This window comes from Lepidochelys olivacea (genome assembly GCF_965140295.1).
Source record: "Lepidochelys olivacea isolate rLepOli2 genome assembly, chromosome: 4".
NCBI lineage: Eukaryota > Metazoa > Chordata > Testudines > Cheloniidae > Lepidochelys > Lepidochelys olivacea.
In genome coordinates this window covers 123209039-123226970 of record NC_140414.1, presented here as the reverse complement: position 1 = coordinate 123226970, position 17932 = coordinate 123209039, and the positions used below count along the sequence as shown (strand labels likewise).

Genomic DNA, 17932 nt, shown 5'->3' with positions numbered 1-17932 from the left:
GTGTTCTGTGCTGGGCTCCAGAGCAGCTGCCTAGGGGAGACAACTGGAAACAGAGGTGAGGTACTCTATCTCCACACACTGTTAGTCCCAACTAAGTTGTTCCTGTCTATGTCTGGGACAAACTTGCTAAAGCAATAGATAGTAGATGTGTATAGGGATACAGAATCTATCCTCCACTCCTGATCTGTCCCCTCATGCTCCAAGCCACTAATATCCATGGTCTCAGCTAGGTGGCCCTGGCCATAGACTGGAGAAACTTAGAAAAGGGTTGGGGGCTGGGTGTTACAGACCTGGCTTTACACCACTAAGGAATTTCTCTGACCCAGGGAACCCTCAGCTGCCCTTTTAAGGCATGACCAATACAAAACGGCTGGAACAGAGGCAAAACATCTAGCCCAGAATCTTCTCATGTCACTTCAAGCTCAAGAATATTTGTGGCCATATTGTCAAGAAACATTATTACTCCGCGCTGGTGCAGTATGTTGCTGTTGGATAAACTGCAGATTATTAGAAAATACTTTACCAATTATTCAGTCAAGCAGGCCCTGACTGTGGGACTGATTCTGGTCTCACATCCGTGTTACACCAGTGGTGCTCCCTTGACTTTAGTAGAACTATTCCTGATGTACACCAGTAAGCATCAGACCTCAGCCCTGTGTCTCAACACCTGAGATATATAGGAGGAGGAAATGTTTGTACAGTCAAATCATAATTTAAATTTAAGGAGGTCGTATTGTCAGGGTTTGTTCTAGGGGCAGGCAAGCAGGGCAATGACCCTGGATGCCAATTTCCAGGGAGTGCCACACTGCTTTGCTTTTTTATTTTGCCTTTTTTCCACTCCGATTGGCTGGCTGTGGGGTGGTATTTTGGAGGGGTTTTGTTCTTTTTGGTTTGGCTGCTGGTGGGGTGGTGGTTCCACAAATGTTTTCTGCCCTAGCTAGTAAAATAGGGGCCAATGCTGCAGACTGTTCAATGTACTTGACAATTTGAACAGAGAATTTGAAGAAGTCTGGTACAATATCATCCGTGGAAAGTAGACCCTGCACTTGAATTCAAATTATCCTGCCAGTGCGAGCCTGCAACTACATGGTTACATCTGCAGTAAAGCTAAATGAAAATTATAGTATTTCATTCCTAGTCAATATTTGATTTATTGAATATCCAGATATATAATGTTTACGGTAATTGGTTTGATTAGACTCACATTTTACAGAACTCTATTAAGGAAGAAAAGAAAATCTAGTTTGATCAGATGCAAGCACACACTTGCAATATTTGACAGGGTGTAAAACAACCATTACCTGGACTTATCTTAGGAATTTGCAGTTTGAATGATTTTTTAAATTGTGTTCCCTGCTGGACTTCTTTTTACAAGGTCATAAACCAGGAAAAGAAATACTGACTACCAAGCGGAGGACTATTCTTGAGGAATTTCTGACTTGGCCAGCTTTGGGTATTAGAGGAAATACTAATGGTATAGTGCCCTGAACTTTGAAAGTTCCCTTCACCCAGAGATCTCAAGATACTGTGAAATATCAATGTCCTGTGGTACAGAGGAGAAAACTGCGAAAGTAGCTACCCAAAGCCAGAAAGGAAGTTAGGGATAAAGCCACTGAGACTGCTCACTTGTTTAAAGGAAGATATATGCTTGCATACCTTAGTGAATCGCTACCTAAATCAGGCTCAGAACTTAGGTCACTTGATATTTAAGCACATCCTTTGCTGAATTGGAACCTTAGCTGTCAGAGCAGGGTAAATAAACCTTTCTATTTCAGGAAAACTAATTTTACTCCTTTTTTCCTCCCCCTTTTTATCCATGGTCCCTTCCTATCCTGCTCACAGCCATTGTGGTATACCTTTTCACTTTCTCTAGTAAAAGAACTACTACTGTAGTTACAAGACTGCATCTGCCCTGTCAATCTCAAGACAGATACTGCTCCTTTAAGAAAATGGTACATGTTGGTATAGGGTCATTTGAAAGTCTGGTGACCACTTCTCAAGTCTTTATGTCTCAAGAGCTCATCCTCCTATCTGCTGAGTGGCTTGTGAATTCTCATACAACAAATACTATTGCAGTCAAATATTGAAGATAAACTGCCACTCAGATGTCAACAAAAGTCAGGAAAAATGCTTTCTTGTTTTTTGAGGCTGTCTCTAGGGAGACAGGGTAGCTGCTGAGGGAGTTAGCTCCAGAGGGAAAGAGAAGGACAGCTGATGGAGAGAATCACCTTGAGCACTGCGCACAAAAGCATGCTGAGCTGTGCAAAGTCTGTGCCTGTCATATCAGCTGCCACCTGCAGCTGAACCCTGCAGAGGCCTAAGGTTGCTGTAGCAACCCTGTAATTTTAAGATATATCTACATAGACACTGCAACCCAGTAGCAGTAAAATATAAAGCTAGGAGTGTCATAAAAAGTCTTGCAGCTGTCAGAAGACAAAAGAGGCTGGGGTGGCCAGAAGAGGGGAAACAACAAACACTGCTCCTTAAAATGGAAATTTAACAACATGATGAAGGAAGCCAGACTGAACAGCAACATCTACTTCCTGAGCAGATGCAAGAAACACATCATCATCCCCAGAGGACTGTCCATCTATAACCCTCTGACTACTGCATACAGTTCTAAGTGTGTGGGAAAGCTCTGCAAAGGGACCTCAGAAAAACTGAGGAACCATCTTACATACTCCAGAAGGGAACTCCTCAAACAAGAAATTATCACATGCTCCCACAAACTGGGAGAAAAAAAAACCCTCTCAAAATAAACAGGAAACCTACTTGGAGATCATTCAGGAAACCCAAAACAACTCTAAAAAAAAAAGGCCGATGACAGCCATCCAACACAAAAATAAAATGTGGAACCACCTCTGGGAGATACCATGACACCAGGACCCCCACACAATACACAACACCTCAACATCATCAACATATCAAGACTGCCCCTAACTGGAACTGAAGTATCTGTACTCTCCAAGAGACTGGTTTTCTGCTCCACCACAGAATCTGATACCATACTATCATGTGGAGAACCAGAAGAATTCTTCTGCTGACACCACCTCAAGGAATTCTGTCACAACAAAGATACCACTACCCACAACTATCACATCCCCATCAACAGTCATAAGGAAAAAAAAAAGAAAAGCAAAAAAAAGAATAATCTGACTGGACACCCTCCAGCAGACAAAGCCAGACATTGGATCATAACATCCATTGCTTTAGGGGAAATAAATCAGTGATATTCTCAGCAAATATTGCATCTATCACAGTCTCTCCACTACTGACACAGGATAGCTACACAGCCCATGAAATCCAACTATCAGATAGCGATCAAACCAGCAGACAAAAGAGGCGCCATTGTAGTCTTTAATTGTGATGACTACATCAATGAGGCTAACAGACAACTCTCGCAACCTACTATAAAGAACTCAAAGGAGACCCAAACCACAGTTTACACAAGAATTTAAAGGTACCATCAAATCCTTCCCCAAACAACTCCAAGAGAAACTCTACAACCTCATCCCCCATGAACCCACCCCACAAGGTGCGCCACAAGATACACAAACAAAGGAATACAGGCAGACCCAGCATACCTGGCCCTGGCACTCTTACTGAAGGAATATAGGACTCATATAAACCATCTTCAAACCACTTACCACACAAAGAGCCAGCTTCCTCTAAGAAGCTCTGCAACTTTAACAACCTCCCAGAGAACACCACCCTTGCCACGATGGATACCACCTTCATATACACCAACATCTTTCACCATGATGGCATCACTGCCTCCTTCAAATACTTACAAGATAACGTACAGCACTCTGAAATCCACCCCAAATGAATTGCCAAACTCACCTACAGCAACTTCACATTTAATGAACACTTTGTCCAAACCATGGGAATAGCCATGGGTACTAGGATGGTTCCTCATTATTCCAACCTCTTCATGGGCCACCTTAAGGAAGGATTTCTGGAAAAAACGGACCATGAAACCAATGATATACCCAAGTTACATCAATGAGATTTTCAACCTCTGGAGAGATGACCTAAATGCCTTCTGATTTCCACCATAACTTGAATAACCACTGTCCATCCATCAAATTCTTTCTAGAACACTCCCACACCAGCATCAGCTTCAGCAATGGAACCCTATAAACAACTATCTGCAAGAAGCCCCTGAATCACCACACTTACCTCCACAGATCAAGCAGCCACCCTAGAAACACCCTAGAAAAATAAGTTTCTCAGCCAGGCACTCAGGTACCACAGAATTTGCTCTGGAGAGAAAATTCTGCATACACACCTAAACACATTTAAAACCACCTTCACTAAACAGGGCACTCTACCAGATAAATGGACCACATCACGGAAAGGGCCACCCAAATTCCCTGGGAGAACCCATTACAACAGGCAAGGGGGAACCACTCACCACACTTCCCAATTTGTCATACCACCTCACAGTGGAAGAAATCTTTTCTGAACCTACTCTTCTGGCCTGCAAACAACCCCCCACCCTCACAAACAGAAGTGAGCTCCCCACAAACCAAGGCACACCAACTGAAAGCGGCACCACACTCTGCCAGAACAGCAGATGCAAAACCTGCAAACATATCTCCACTGCTACAATGATCAACACCCCCCACATAACACACCTTTCAAGCTCGATGGATCATACACATGCCTATCACATGTGGGGTCTCTCATCCACTACATGAAATGCCACAACGACTGTGTGAGTGAAACCAGATAGTCACTATGCTCTTGAGCTCACAAAAAAAAGACAAAAAACACCATATCACCCATGAGCAAACACTTTTCATAAATCGATCACTCCATATATGACCTCTCAGTCCTCTTCCTCCAAGCAAACCTGCATAATACCTTCAAAAGATGAGTCTGGGAACTTAAATTCGTAACTCCGCTGGACCCTAAAAACCAAGGACTTAAACAGAGACACTGGGTTTATGGCTCATTAGAACAAATTGTAACACACCCTACTGCCTGCTAGCATGCGTGAACCCCTTGTGCTTAACACTCTGTCTCAACTTGTATTTAGCTCAGATGCTCTGGTTACCTTCTCCAGTCCTGAGAAAGGGCTCAAAAAGCTTGTCCCTTCCACCAGCAAAGGTTGGTCCAGTAAAAGATATTACTTCACCTATCTTGACACTAAGGCAAGTCAAGAAAAGTGCCATGCTCTACAAGCACAAAATAAAATACGGGACATCAATCGGGGAGGGTATTACAATAGGTTCAGGCACAATTTACCAAAATAAGGAAATGATGAGGCAACAACACTGTGTTGCTGCTTTCCATCATGAGGAGGTTCCAGAAGGAGATTGACAGGTAAAGTTGGGATCAAAGTCATTCCTGAATGGATGGTAGGGGCTGAAAGGGATTTGCTGAAAAAAGTTTTTTGGAAGCTGTGCTTTTGACCCGCCCTCCTTGTGGATACTGTAGGACAGGTCATCTTAACATGTGTTTTCTTCTTTTACTGTTTGTGGAAGAGACAGGATATGGAGTGGAACTTTTTTGTGTTGATTTGGGATAAATGAGTACATTATTCAGAAGACTATTTTGTTGCACTAACAACTGTACATTAAACAAATTATGTTAAAAGATGAGCAGCATGTGTATATTTCTTCCTGTTGTTCAGTGGATGCTCTAGGGGACTGTGAATCTAAATCCAAATGATAAAAAGATTCAGAGAACACTGTAGCCAACTGCACCCCAAACAAATACTCAGCACCAGAAAAGGCTGTCGTATCAGGAATTACAAAAACAGTGCTTCATGAACCGGTCTCTTTTAGGTAGCATTGCCATGGGCCCCACATGGCCCTGACAAGAATGGATCCACCAGCTAGCTCCTGAAGAGCTCAGAGGGCTGTAGTGTTCCGTTTTTCCTTCCCTTACAAAACAGCTGCATCTGGCATGAAGAGCCAGGGCCTTTTGGGGAAGGCAGTCATATCAGGGTAAGGGGGCAACTCTGAGGGAAAGATAGGAATGCAAGCTCCGGTCAAAGGTTAGGATCATTTGGATATACCTATGAATACTTATCCTGGATCTAACCTGTACCCCAGACAGTGGAATCACGAAGGACCTCTGTAGTTTCAGTTTGATGTGACGTTCTAGTAGTGCTGTGTGATAGTAAACAGTTACTGTGTTCCACCCCAGAGGTGGCTGAACCTCAGTGGTATGGGAGAGGATACTTGGATAAGTTTTGCATATGACACTCATTCCTGCAGTCTTATTCAGGCAAAACTTCTCATGAAATTCATTGGTCTAAATAAAGATTTACAGCCAAAAATTTGAAAGTCAGCTTGCAAAGTGATTTGGGTTTCTGCTGGATGAAATACACCATTACCCATGTAAGATCACCGATCCTGCAAAATTTCATATATGGACTTAATCGTAAGTGTGGGAGTAGCTCCAAAGAACACAGTGGGCATATGCTTAAATTAAATATCTCCTGAATCAAAGTCTAACTCATTATTATTTGATCTGCTGTCCAAGTTATATGCAAGCTTCAAAATTTACCATTTCAAGTAATATTCTCTCTCTAACATTTTCTTAACATGACTCCATCTGACTGCATAGCCTTGTATTTACCCATATGAAAATTTAAAATCTTGGTTATTACCGGCTTCTTTATTATATACTCATTTGTAAACAAGTCATTAGTTTTCCCTATTCTAGCACATGCTCATTGAATTAAAGAAACATTTTCTACCATAATTACATTTCAGCTGATAGAACTTTACATGTATTTGAATCAATGTAAAAGTATCTTTGTAATTTAAATATTAAAATAGATAAGAATGATCTAGTTCTGATCCTGATTTATCTGTACAACCTAACTGAGATGTCTGCTACTACTTCTTTCATTTATTTATTTATTTGAAGTGGATTTCTTAGTCCTGATAAGCCCTGTGGAAGATATTATAATCATATTTACACAATTAACTTAAGCAAATGTCAGAGTAACTTAATTTAATGTACAACCAAAGTTGCGCTTAATTTGATTGTGATCAGAATGCTACAAAAATGCAACTCTGTTAGTCTAACCAGAGTGAATGAGCACATCATATTAGTATGAAGAAACCTGCTGCTAGATTTACCACCAAAAACAACAACTAAACATTGATTCTTACCTTTCCGAAACTCCCTTTCCCAATAGCACGCAGTATTTGAAAGTGGTCAAAATTAACTGTAAAAGCAAATAGAAAAAGAGAGGAATAATAGTTTGTAAAATGCAGGCTCAGAAATAATTATTTAAAAATTAAAAACGATGCAATGTTGCCTACTCTTGTGACTTTATCACAGATCTCATGATATTTACTGTTTTTCTTAAAGCCCCAGGTCCTCGAAATAAAAATATGTTTGACTGGGGGAAAAAAAGCATTGTTTGCAGTGTTGTTGTAGCCATGTTGGTCCCAGGATACTAGAGAGAGAAGGTGAGTGAGGTGATATCTTTTACTGGACCAGCTTCTGTTGGGGTGAGAGAGAGAGAGAAGCTTTTGAGCTTACACAGAGATGACCTTCCCTCTTTAAAAATAGTTGCAGACAAAAACCTGAAAGTATGAACGGAACGGAACCTAAATACTCAGAAACCAGTAAGTAAAATAAATTAACCCAATTAAAAAAAACCACCTCATGGGTTTAAAGAAAATCTCACCTTTTTGTGGGGGAGGGGAGGGGCGAAATCTAATTCCTGGTTTTTGAACATCTGGGATTGGCAATATTGTACCAATTGGAGGGAGAATATATCCCAGTGAGAAGGATGACCACAGCTGTTGCTTCCCCCCACACACCCCACCCCACCCACACACACACACACACACACACAAAAGAGAGGGGTGTGAATTCTGGCCCATGAGTGAATTTTGGGTTGCCTGATTCCACTCCACTCCTGAGTCAGTCTTATCCACTTTTGATGTCACTGGCTCCAGTCCAATAACTGTCTACAGTTCCCCGGTGCAGCAGAGATTGTTTAGAATTTTTACCATTTCATCCACCCAGCAAAATGCATTTCGCAGGGCTCCAGAATTAATGCCAACCTCAAAGGGATATTTCATTGTTCATACAGCCCATCAGAGATCTTCAGACAGAAGAAGCTACAGAAAGTGCAAAGTCTAGTTTAAAAAAAACCAAACGTGTTACAGTGAGTATGTATGGAATCCTTCCCTCACTGCAACAACCCTAGACACTCAGGGTATGTCTACACTACAATTAGACACCTGTGGCTAGCCAATGCCAGCTGGCTCAGGCTGCAAAGCTGCTCATTGTACTGTAGACATTCAGGCTCAGGCTACAGAAGACCCTCCCACCTTGCAGGGTCCTAGAGTCTGGGCTGCAGTCCAAGCCCAAATGTCTACACCACAATTAAACAGCCCCACAGCCCGAGCCAGCTGACAAGGGCTAGCCACAGGTGCCTAACTGCAGTGTAGACAAACCCTCAGTGAAAGCAAGTTACTTCTCTTCAGGTCTGATTTATTATTGAAAAGGTCATTCTCAAAATACTAATAACTAGTAAACTAAAAATTCCACACTAAAGTGTATCTGCTCTTACAGGTTTCAGAGTAACAGCCATGTTAGTCTGTATTCGCAAAAAGAAAAGAAGTACTTGTGGCACCTTAGAGACTAACCAATTTATTTGAGCATAAGCTTTCGTGAGCTACAGCTCACTTCATCGGATGCATACTGTGGAAAGTGTAGAAGATCTTTTTATATACACACAAAGCATGAAAAAATACCTCCTCCCACCCCACTCTGCTGCTGGTAATAGCTTATCTAAAGTGATCACTCTCCTTACAATGTGTATGATAATCAATTTGGGCCATTTCCAGCACAAATCCAGGTTTTCTCTCCCCCCCCCCACAAACCCACTCTCCTGCTGGTAATAGCTTATCTAAAGTGACCACTCTCCTTACAATGTGTATGATAATCAAGGTGGGCCATTTCCAGCACAAATCCAGGGTTTAACAAGAACGTCTGGGGGGCGGGGGTAGGAAAAAACAAGGGGAAATAGGTTACCTTGCATAATGACTTAGCCACTCCCAGTCTCTATTCAAGCCTAAGTTAATTGTATCAAATTTGCAAATGAATTCCAATTCAACAGTTTCTCGCTGGAGTCTGGATTTGAAGTTTTTTAGTTGTAATATAGCAACTTTCATGTCTGTAATCGCGTGACCAGAGAGATTGAAGTGTTCTCCGACTGGTTTATGAATGTTATAATTCTTGACATCTGATTTGTGTCCATTTATTCTTTTACGTAGAGACTGTCCAGTTTGACCAATGTACATGGCAGAGGGGCGTTGCTGGCACATGATAGCATATATCACATCGGTGGATGTGCAGGTGAACGAGCCTACCCCCCCCCCCACCCCCAGACGTTCTTGTTAAACCCTGGATTTGTGCTGGAAATGGCCCAACTTGATTATCATATACATTGTAAGGAGAGTGATCACTTTAGATAAGCTATTACCAGCAGGAGAGTGGGGTGGTAGGAGGTATTTTTTCATGCTTTGTGTGTATATAAAAAGATCTTCTACACTTTCCACAGTATGCATCCGATGAAGTGAGCTGTAGCTCACAAAAGCTTATGCTCAAATAAATTGGTTAGTCTCTAAGGTGCCACAAGTACTCCTTTTCTATCTGCTCTTACAGTTTCTTCATTCCTTCCCTCAGGTCCCAGCTCAGGCTAACACCCAAGCTCTCTTGTACCCATAATGAGCCAGCTGCACCAGTGAGTCAGCAAATCAGTTAAATTAATGGTTTCTAGCAGTATCATCATCTGCTAATAGGCAAACACTGCCATCCTGTTACAGATATGCAATAGCAATGGTAGCACTAACCACTCTCAGGGCCTATTCCTGTCATCTCTTTATTCAGGCAGAAAATCCATTGAAGTGAAAGGGAGTTTGGATGGTGTGAAAGGGTCTGCATCAGGCCTTCCCTATACGGTTTGCTAACCCAGTGCAAAATGTAATTTAAAAAGAAACACACATTTTTCTTAGACGTAATACAAAGCCTACTTCAGAAGATTAGCATAGAATAGATTTACTCCAGAGTCACAGCAATATAAATTAGAGACTACACTGGCTTTGCATAATCACAGAATCATAGAATATCAGGGTTGGAAGGGACCTCAGGAACTCATCTAGTCTAACCCCCTGCTCAAAGCAGGACCAGTCCCCAACTAAATCATCCCAGCCAGGGCTTGTGAAAGAGCAGATTTTGGCTTTCAGAACCTTTCTTAGCGGTATTGTTGCATGAGCTAGATAGAATGCAGTGTGACTTTCAAAGCCTAGGTTAGGTGGTAGGGCTGGTAGTTAAGGGAAAAACCCCTCATTATACTGGTAGTCTGAGCAAATTTGATATTGAGACACAACCATGGGAATGTGTGATTCAGTTTTTACAATCACTTGTCAGAACAGAATCACACTTTAAAGTGAAATCCAAAGGCTACAGAACCACGTGAACTGAAATTGGCAACATTTATTGAAACTTATTAAACAAACAAACAAGAACTGGCAACTTGTGTGTTGTTCTAGCTTTGGCTGTCCATTTCCAGTGTGCCCTCCACTGTGTTAACTGGGCATCTGCAAAATTATGTATAGCACCTTTGCAAAGTTGCTCTGAAAATGTACCACTTCAGGCAAAAAAAACTACTCACAAACAAACAAAACTTCGAAGTGAGACGATATACATCCCTGTTAAAATATCTACCAGCCCAGGTCGAATAGGAGAGTAGTGCCTCTTAAGGTCGAGACCAGTTATATGAGATGGTTGCAATTGTACAAGGGGGCTGCCTGTGGTAGCAGGAGACTGGTCTTGATGACCCAGGAGCTCCCTTGCAGTCCTAAGTCCCTATGTATAGCAAGTCAAAGAGAAAGGCTGACGACTCAGTGTCTCCCTGTAACAATGCTTGTAGTGTTTATGTTGACTCAATTAATGCTATTATAATATATTAATATTATATTATATTAATAATATAATATATTAAATATTATTATAATATATTAAATATTAGATTATTAAATATATTAATATTATATTATATTAATAATATAATATATTAAATATTAGATTATTTTTGCTAGCTTTCAGCATCTTCAAGAAAGCATTGTTGGTCCATTTGTTAGCGCTGCCATAACAAATATCTGCACGATAATCACCAGGAATTGAACCTAGGAAGCTAGAAGCAGGGTACTAGAGTGTGAGCTAAACAAAGCAGTAGGTTAATGGGGTGCAGTAGCAGAGTCATATCATCTGTGGAGCAGGCACAGTGGGTATGCATAACACACACTGAAGAGTGGGCTACAGTGCTGTTGGCGGAAGGCTTATTAAAGAGATGAGTCTAATATTTTGATCCAAATGAGGGCCTATGCTGAAAAGGCTGTGCTCCTCTCCCTTAGCACTAGGCAATCCATGGTTATTATTTATCAAAGGTGCTGTCCCGGAATCTGTTCTTTCAGTGATCCAGAGCTCGCGAGACCCCAATCCACAGAGGCTTCTGACATTTTATGCCCTGTCCCGGCTAGTCACTCTGCACAGTGCACCCACTGAAGTCAGTGAATGGAGTGACTTGCAGGATCAGTGACCAGGATCTTGAAGCTGATCAGAGATGTACATCCTTGTAGCATGTGAAAGGCTCAGAGAGATGTGCTCCCCTTACCTCTTGTTAAAATGGTAGAGAGTGATTTTTACTCCACTCTTTGACAGCTTTTCTCCTTTGCAAACAAGCTTATCTCTGTAACTCACATACTACACCCCTTTGATATTTCTTATACATTTTATTGATCTGGTTTTAAACCAGACACCTCTGTTTAAAGAAAATGTCATTTGATTGAGCATCGCCTGCTGCTTGCACTCCTTAGGCAGGTAAAAGTCCTATTTATGTGAATGGGAGTTTGGCCTCAGAAAGGATACGACTGGGCTCTTCAGCTAGGCCATAGACTGATTTTGACTAGACCAGCGTAACACCTGTTAGACTGGATTTCCTCTCAATATAATTCAGGAGAAAATAAGTCAGAGGAGAATCAGGTTCATTGGCTTCAAATGGCTTACTGCAGACGTACAAACAGGTATAGCTTGGATCAGAGTCTGGGCCACTGAGGCTGGTCCCCAATTACAGCTGGATAGCATTTGATGTAGATTCATCTCCAGCAATTTGAAATTAATTCCACGCAAGTTACAACAGAGATATATTATATTATTATACAGCACTGGGTTGATTTTGAAATTTATCATTTTAATAAGGGATTTTATTTTCATAAGAACCTAGATTAAACATTCATTTTTAGCTAGGGAAGGGAATTTATTAGTGTCCACTTAAATCTTATTTCTCTAAATGTTGTTCTTTAATGGTTAGCATTACTCCTAATGACAACGATAAAATTTATTTATTATAGGGGATTTAAATGCAAATTGGACTTCTTCAAGAAGTAAATGATTAAATGAAGCATTTGTCCCTTTTGGTTTAACTCAGATTACTAATAAACCACATAAGAGTGATTAAAAAATACAGCCACAATAGTTGATTTAATGTTCACAACTTTCACTCTCAGCATGAAGCTAAAGTGGAAGGTTACACTTTTCAACCTAACTTGAAGAGAAAACAATGTTGTCGTTTTGTGGGTTGCTATAAAACAAGCCCCTTACTTTAAATTTTAAAGTGAATATCTACTTCTAGGTACTGAAGTTAAGACGAGCAAGGTGGATCTGCCAGACAATGAAAGGGGACACAACCAATTGGTAGTTGTCAGGCAGGTGAAAAGGAATTCTGGCTTCCTATAGCCTTGCCAACCTGAACTGTGATCTTCATAGATAACAACACCACAGGTTGAATCCTGGTCCTATTGGAGGCAGTGGCAAAGCTCCCTCACACCTTAGATTACAACCAGAGTTGTGGAGTCTAGGTCAACGCTTAGATAGGACACCCCCCTCCAGCACCTCTTCTGCAAGAAGCAGTGCTGCTGATTCAGTAGGTGACACTCTTTCCTCTAAGTCCTCTGACCCAGTGCTCTCATCATGATGCTAGAGAAGGGTAGAAGGGACATTTTTTTTTCAGATGAGACATACAGTCAAAATAGCAATATTCAATTGTAGGACTATGCTATTTTAAATAGTAGACCTATCAGAGGGTCAAGATGAACAGAAAAACATTAATTATAGCAGAGAAAAGGTGGGTGGGGTCATATCTTCTATTGGACCAACGTCTATTGGTGAGAGAGACAAGCTTTGCAGCTTACACAGAGCTCTTCTTCAGGTCTGGGAAACTTACTCAGAGTGTCACAGCTAAATACAAGATGGAACAGATTGTTTAGCATATAGTAACACATAGCAATAGTTAACACATAAAGAAAAGCTCTATGTATACTCTAAAGGTGGTCCAATAAAAGTTATTAACCCACCCACCTTGTCTCTCTAATATCCTGGCTACAACAACACTGCATACATTAAGCAGAGCAGTCAGCTTGGCAATAGAGCTGTAACTAACAGAGTATTGCAACCTAAACTGAGTGCTACCTCAGTGTTATACTAGTCCATTGTCCTCAGGTATTGATTTTAATCCTTCCTTCTGACTTGCTTTTTTCCTTGTACTTGCCTTTTCTTATTTAATCACACAATTTTTATGTTATTTTAGTGCGTTTTTCCCTGTTGTGAACATTCGAGACTGCAATGCCACAGCAGATGCTGAGATGAGCCATGGTTGACCATGAGCTCCAATAGCTCCTGTGCTTAAAATATCATCAAGATCAGACAGTGTCTGTGCAATGAGGGTATCACAACTACAGAGTTCTCATCCCATAAAGTATTACACATCTAACACTCTTGCATAGACTGGCAATCATAGAATCATAGAATATCAGGATGGGAAGGGACCTCAGGAGGTCATCTAGTCCAACCCCCTGCTCCAAGCAGGACCGATCCCCAATTAAATCATCCCAGCCAGGACTTTGTCAAGCCTGACCTTAAAAACTTCTAAGGAAGGAGATTCTACCACTTCCCTAGGTAACGCATTCCAGTGTTTCACCACCCTCCTAGTGAAAAAGTTTTTCCTAATATCCAACCTAAATCTCCCCCACTGCAACTTGAGACCATTACTCCTCGTTCTGTCATCTGCTACCACTGAGAACAGTCTAGAGCCATCCTCTTTGGAACCCCCTTTCAGGTAGCTGAAAGCAGCTATCAAATCCCCCCTCATTCTTCTCTTCTGCAGGCTAAACAATCCCAGTTCCCTCAGCCTCTCCTCATAACTCATGTGTTCCAGTCCCCTAATCATTTTTGTTGCCCTCTATTGTTGTATCTAATGATGTTTTGCTAATGTAACTCACTCACCTCCTGGGTGTGGTGTTCTGTCCCATCTAGTGGCACTGGGACCACTTAGAGAAAGAGCTAAAATGAGTCAGCTCTACAGCCTTAGCTAACAGGAAGTTGGCTTTTAGCTTATGCGGTAGAGGCTCATGCACTAAGCTTCAGAGGTCCCAGGTTCAAGCCTGCCTGCCTGCCAACCACCAGGATCTGTCGGTGTTACACTAGCACAGAATCCAGGTGAAACAACAGTATGTTTAGCAGGGGAACTCATTCTTTACCAGCAGTCATATGACTATTGCTTTTTTTAAAATAGTTTTCTTGGTATCCTTTACTTGGGAGGAAAAAATTTCCTTTCCAACTTTTGGGGAGGTTGATGCATTTTATCTTTACTAGTTTTTTAAGCAAGCACTGTTTGCAAGTGGGTTATCATATGTAGGATAATAGGGGTTAATGGTGTTTTACAAACATGTAGGAAAATAAAGTATCTCATGGAGACTGCAGTCTGAGAGCCTGATCTAGCATTTGTTACTCATTCAAATTTCCAACAAGCATGAGTGGGAGCTTTGACTAAGGATTCCAGGATCAGGCCCTATATTAGATCCAGCACAACGATTAAGGATTAAATGGCAGGAAGGGATTCTTTCCCCCAATGTATTGTTTATTTTATTTTATCTTCTTCCTCTGAAGTATCAAGGATGGTCATGGCTGGAGATGGGACATCAGAGCTCTGATGTAGCACCGAGCATTCTCTCTCTCTCAGCTGCTTGGCTGGCTGGTTTTTGCTCACATGTTCAGGGTCTAACTGATGGCTATATGTGATGTTGGGAAGGAATTCCCCCCCCAGCTCAGATTGGCACTGACAGCATGAGTATGTGGTTCACTTGCCAGGATTATCGGGGTATATCTCACTTAATCATTTCCCTTCCTCTGCAGCATGAGTATGTGGTTCACTTGCCAGGATTATCGGGGTATATCTCACTTAATCATTTCCCTGCCACTGTGGAGGCCTGGGGCACTGGTGATACCTCAGTCTTTCCTATTACTTTGCACATAATAGTCTAATCTCCTGGGGGCTATAATACTTTGGTCTAATTTTGGTTGTTGAGTTTAGCATGCAGGTGCTGGGTCTGGTTGGTGGACTGTGATATACAGGAGGTCAGAGTGGATGATCTGGTGGTCTCTTCTGGCCTTCAACTCTAAGACTATATTTGAGAGTGGGAGCAGATAGTGCTAGAGCAGAGGTTATGAGTGTAAAGCAGGAAGTGACTCTTATGCTGAGTGTCCAGATGAGATGACTGTAGCAAGAAAAGCAGCTAAAAGAATCTTGTAAGAATGTGTAAATTATAGTAGGCCTTCACACACACTCTTTAACTTAAATCTTTTTCTGACTTGGCATGTGGATTTCCCCAAAGCAGAGTCCCTTACACATATGTAAATGAATGCCATTTTAGAGAAGTAGTTCCAAGAGACTTTAAGCAAGCCTATAGGAGATTTAACTTGCTCATCAGCTCTGAATCTGGCCCTTACAATATATATTTTACTTGGGTATTTTACAGAGACTAGAAATTAGTTTGGATTCGCCCCGCTCATCCCTCTTCTCCCCAAACAGATTCAGAAAACTTGAAATCAAGCCCCCTGGAATGCCACCTGGAACTGAGGTACATATTTAGATCAGTCAAAACATTTTGTAGATTCCTGTCAATTTCAGCAAATTGTTTCAGATAAAAAAAAGGGAAAAAAATTCAGAAATGTTGAAACCGTTCCCAGTCCCAGGTCTCCCATCTCTCACGCCAGTACCTTCACAACCAGTCTACAGGGTGAGAGACCCACTGCAGAATAACCAATAACACAATGGTCTGGGCACTCCCATGGGGGACCTGGGTTCGAGTTCCTATGCCAAAGTGAGAATTTGAACACGGGTCAAATAAGATATCATATCAGATAAATGCCCTAACCACTGGGCTACTGGATAGAAGGGGGTAGGGAGAGTTCTCCCTTCACTTCCAAATTTCCTTTCCTTTGATTAAAAAATGAATTTGTAAACCTGTTAATACTTCCTAAATAAATTTAAAATAGTGTTAAAGGTGTCTAATATCAAAATAAAACATTCTGTTTTGCATCAAACAGAATTCTTCATTCAACCCAAAACTATTTTTATTGACTTTTCAATTTGCAGACAGTTCCAAAACATTTTGGTTTGGGGCTGACCCGAAATGCAATTTTATATTTTGGAACTGCCAACAAAAATTTAAAAAAAACCAGTAGCTATTGGCACAGCTCTGGTTGTGAGGTGCTCAGATAATATGGTAATGGGGTCCACTTCAGTACTAAGAAACAGATAAAATAATTCTCGGAGTTAATATAAATTAGCCATAGAGTTGAGAACAGAACCCGATGCCCAGTCCAGCCATACCACCTCTCAAATGACATTGGTATAGCTGAAAGAATATAACACAGCAGAAAGTTCCTAATGCAGTAAAAAGATATATATTGGAAAGTAAGATATACACATTTCCTGGTCTCCCACCCCTCAAAAAAAGAAGACCATTAGGAAAATAACATTCACATCACAGTCTATTGACTTTTTACTGCCATGCTGCAGATAAACTAGATAATTTTCATGGAAATGTCTATTACTTATCCTTTTGCAAAGACTATATAGAATTATATGCATAATGTTGTGTTAAAATAATAGAGTCCTTTACATGCATTCACCCCACTTGCATTATTCATGAATGGTGCAGTGATTCGAGCCAAATAAAAATAAGCAAACCATTATTTTGATACAGATCATTACGTATTTGATTCATGCCACATCGGATAGGAACACAAAATTTCCACTCACTGATTTGTAGGTTTACTTAGGAATTTAATTTAAAATATTCTCATTTTCAGCATCATTTGTTCAATTGTAAATTACATGTGGCTGAGGTGATGATATGAAAACAGGGTGGATTTTGTAGAGCGCTGACTTACCTATTGTGTGCTCAGTGTGGCTGAGATATATCTATTGTACAAATATATCATTAGACCAAATACATTAAGAAGTGTTATTTGAAGAATTTTACACTCCATAAAATAAAACATATACCTCATCTTAAGTGCTATAGATGCAGATATATACAACTTTGGCATTGCTGAAAAGAATGCAGAGGAATTTGATTTGAAATTGTGTAAGCAACTTGGTAGATGTTGGTATCTAGATGTTGCTATTCTGAGCTAGACTTTTCTTAATTTTTCCTAGGTAATCCCACTAACTTCATTCGATTGCACGGGTGTAACTGAGGCCGAAATATGATCCAAGTTCATAAATCTGAAAAAAATGAAAACCATGACTGAGTCCTTTATGAAGCATAAGCAAAAACCACATGGTGTTTGAAGCAGAGGAACATTAGTTTCTCTATTAATTCCCCATATAAAGTTCTAGAAAGCCAAGGAATTTGGATGAAACTGTTTCTACTTTGCATGCATCATCCATTTCACATGATACAGAACTCTAACAAATCAGTTACCGCCTAGGACTACACACCAGAACACTCTGCTGCACACCACGCTTTGAACTCGACAGGGCTGCAGCGATTGAATGGAGACCTCCTGCTTTAAGAACACCATTTGTTTCCCCACCACC

The 17932-nt window shown here is 40.9% G+C and overlaps 1 protein-coding gene across 2 annotated transcripts in view; it reads right to left on the bottom strand.

The window, feature by feature from the left end:
* The window catches only part of STK32B (serine/threonine kinase 32B), a 259946-nt gene that overhangs the window by 216013 nt on the left and 26001 nt on the right, over window positions 1–17932 (bottom strand). For both annotated transcript variants that reach the window (XM_084627288.1, XM_084627287.1), the window contains exon 2: window positions 7137–7192. In XM_084627288.1, coding sequence (XP_084483414.1) covers window positions 7137–7192 — 56 coding nt within the window. The remainder of the gene's footprint in view (window positions 1–7136; window positions 7193–17932) is intronic.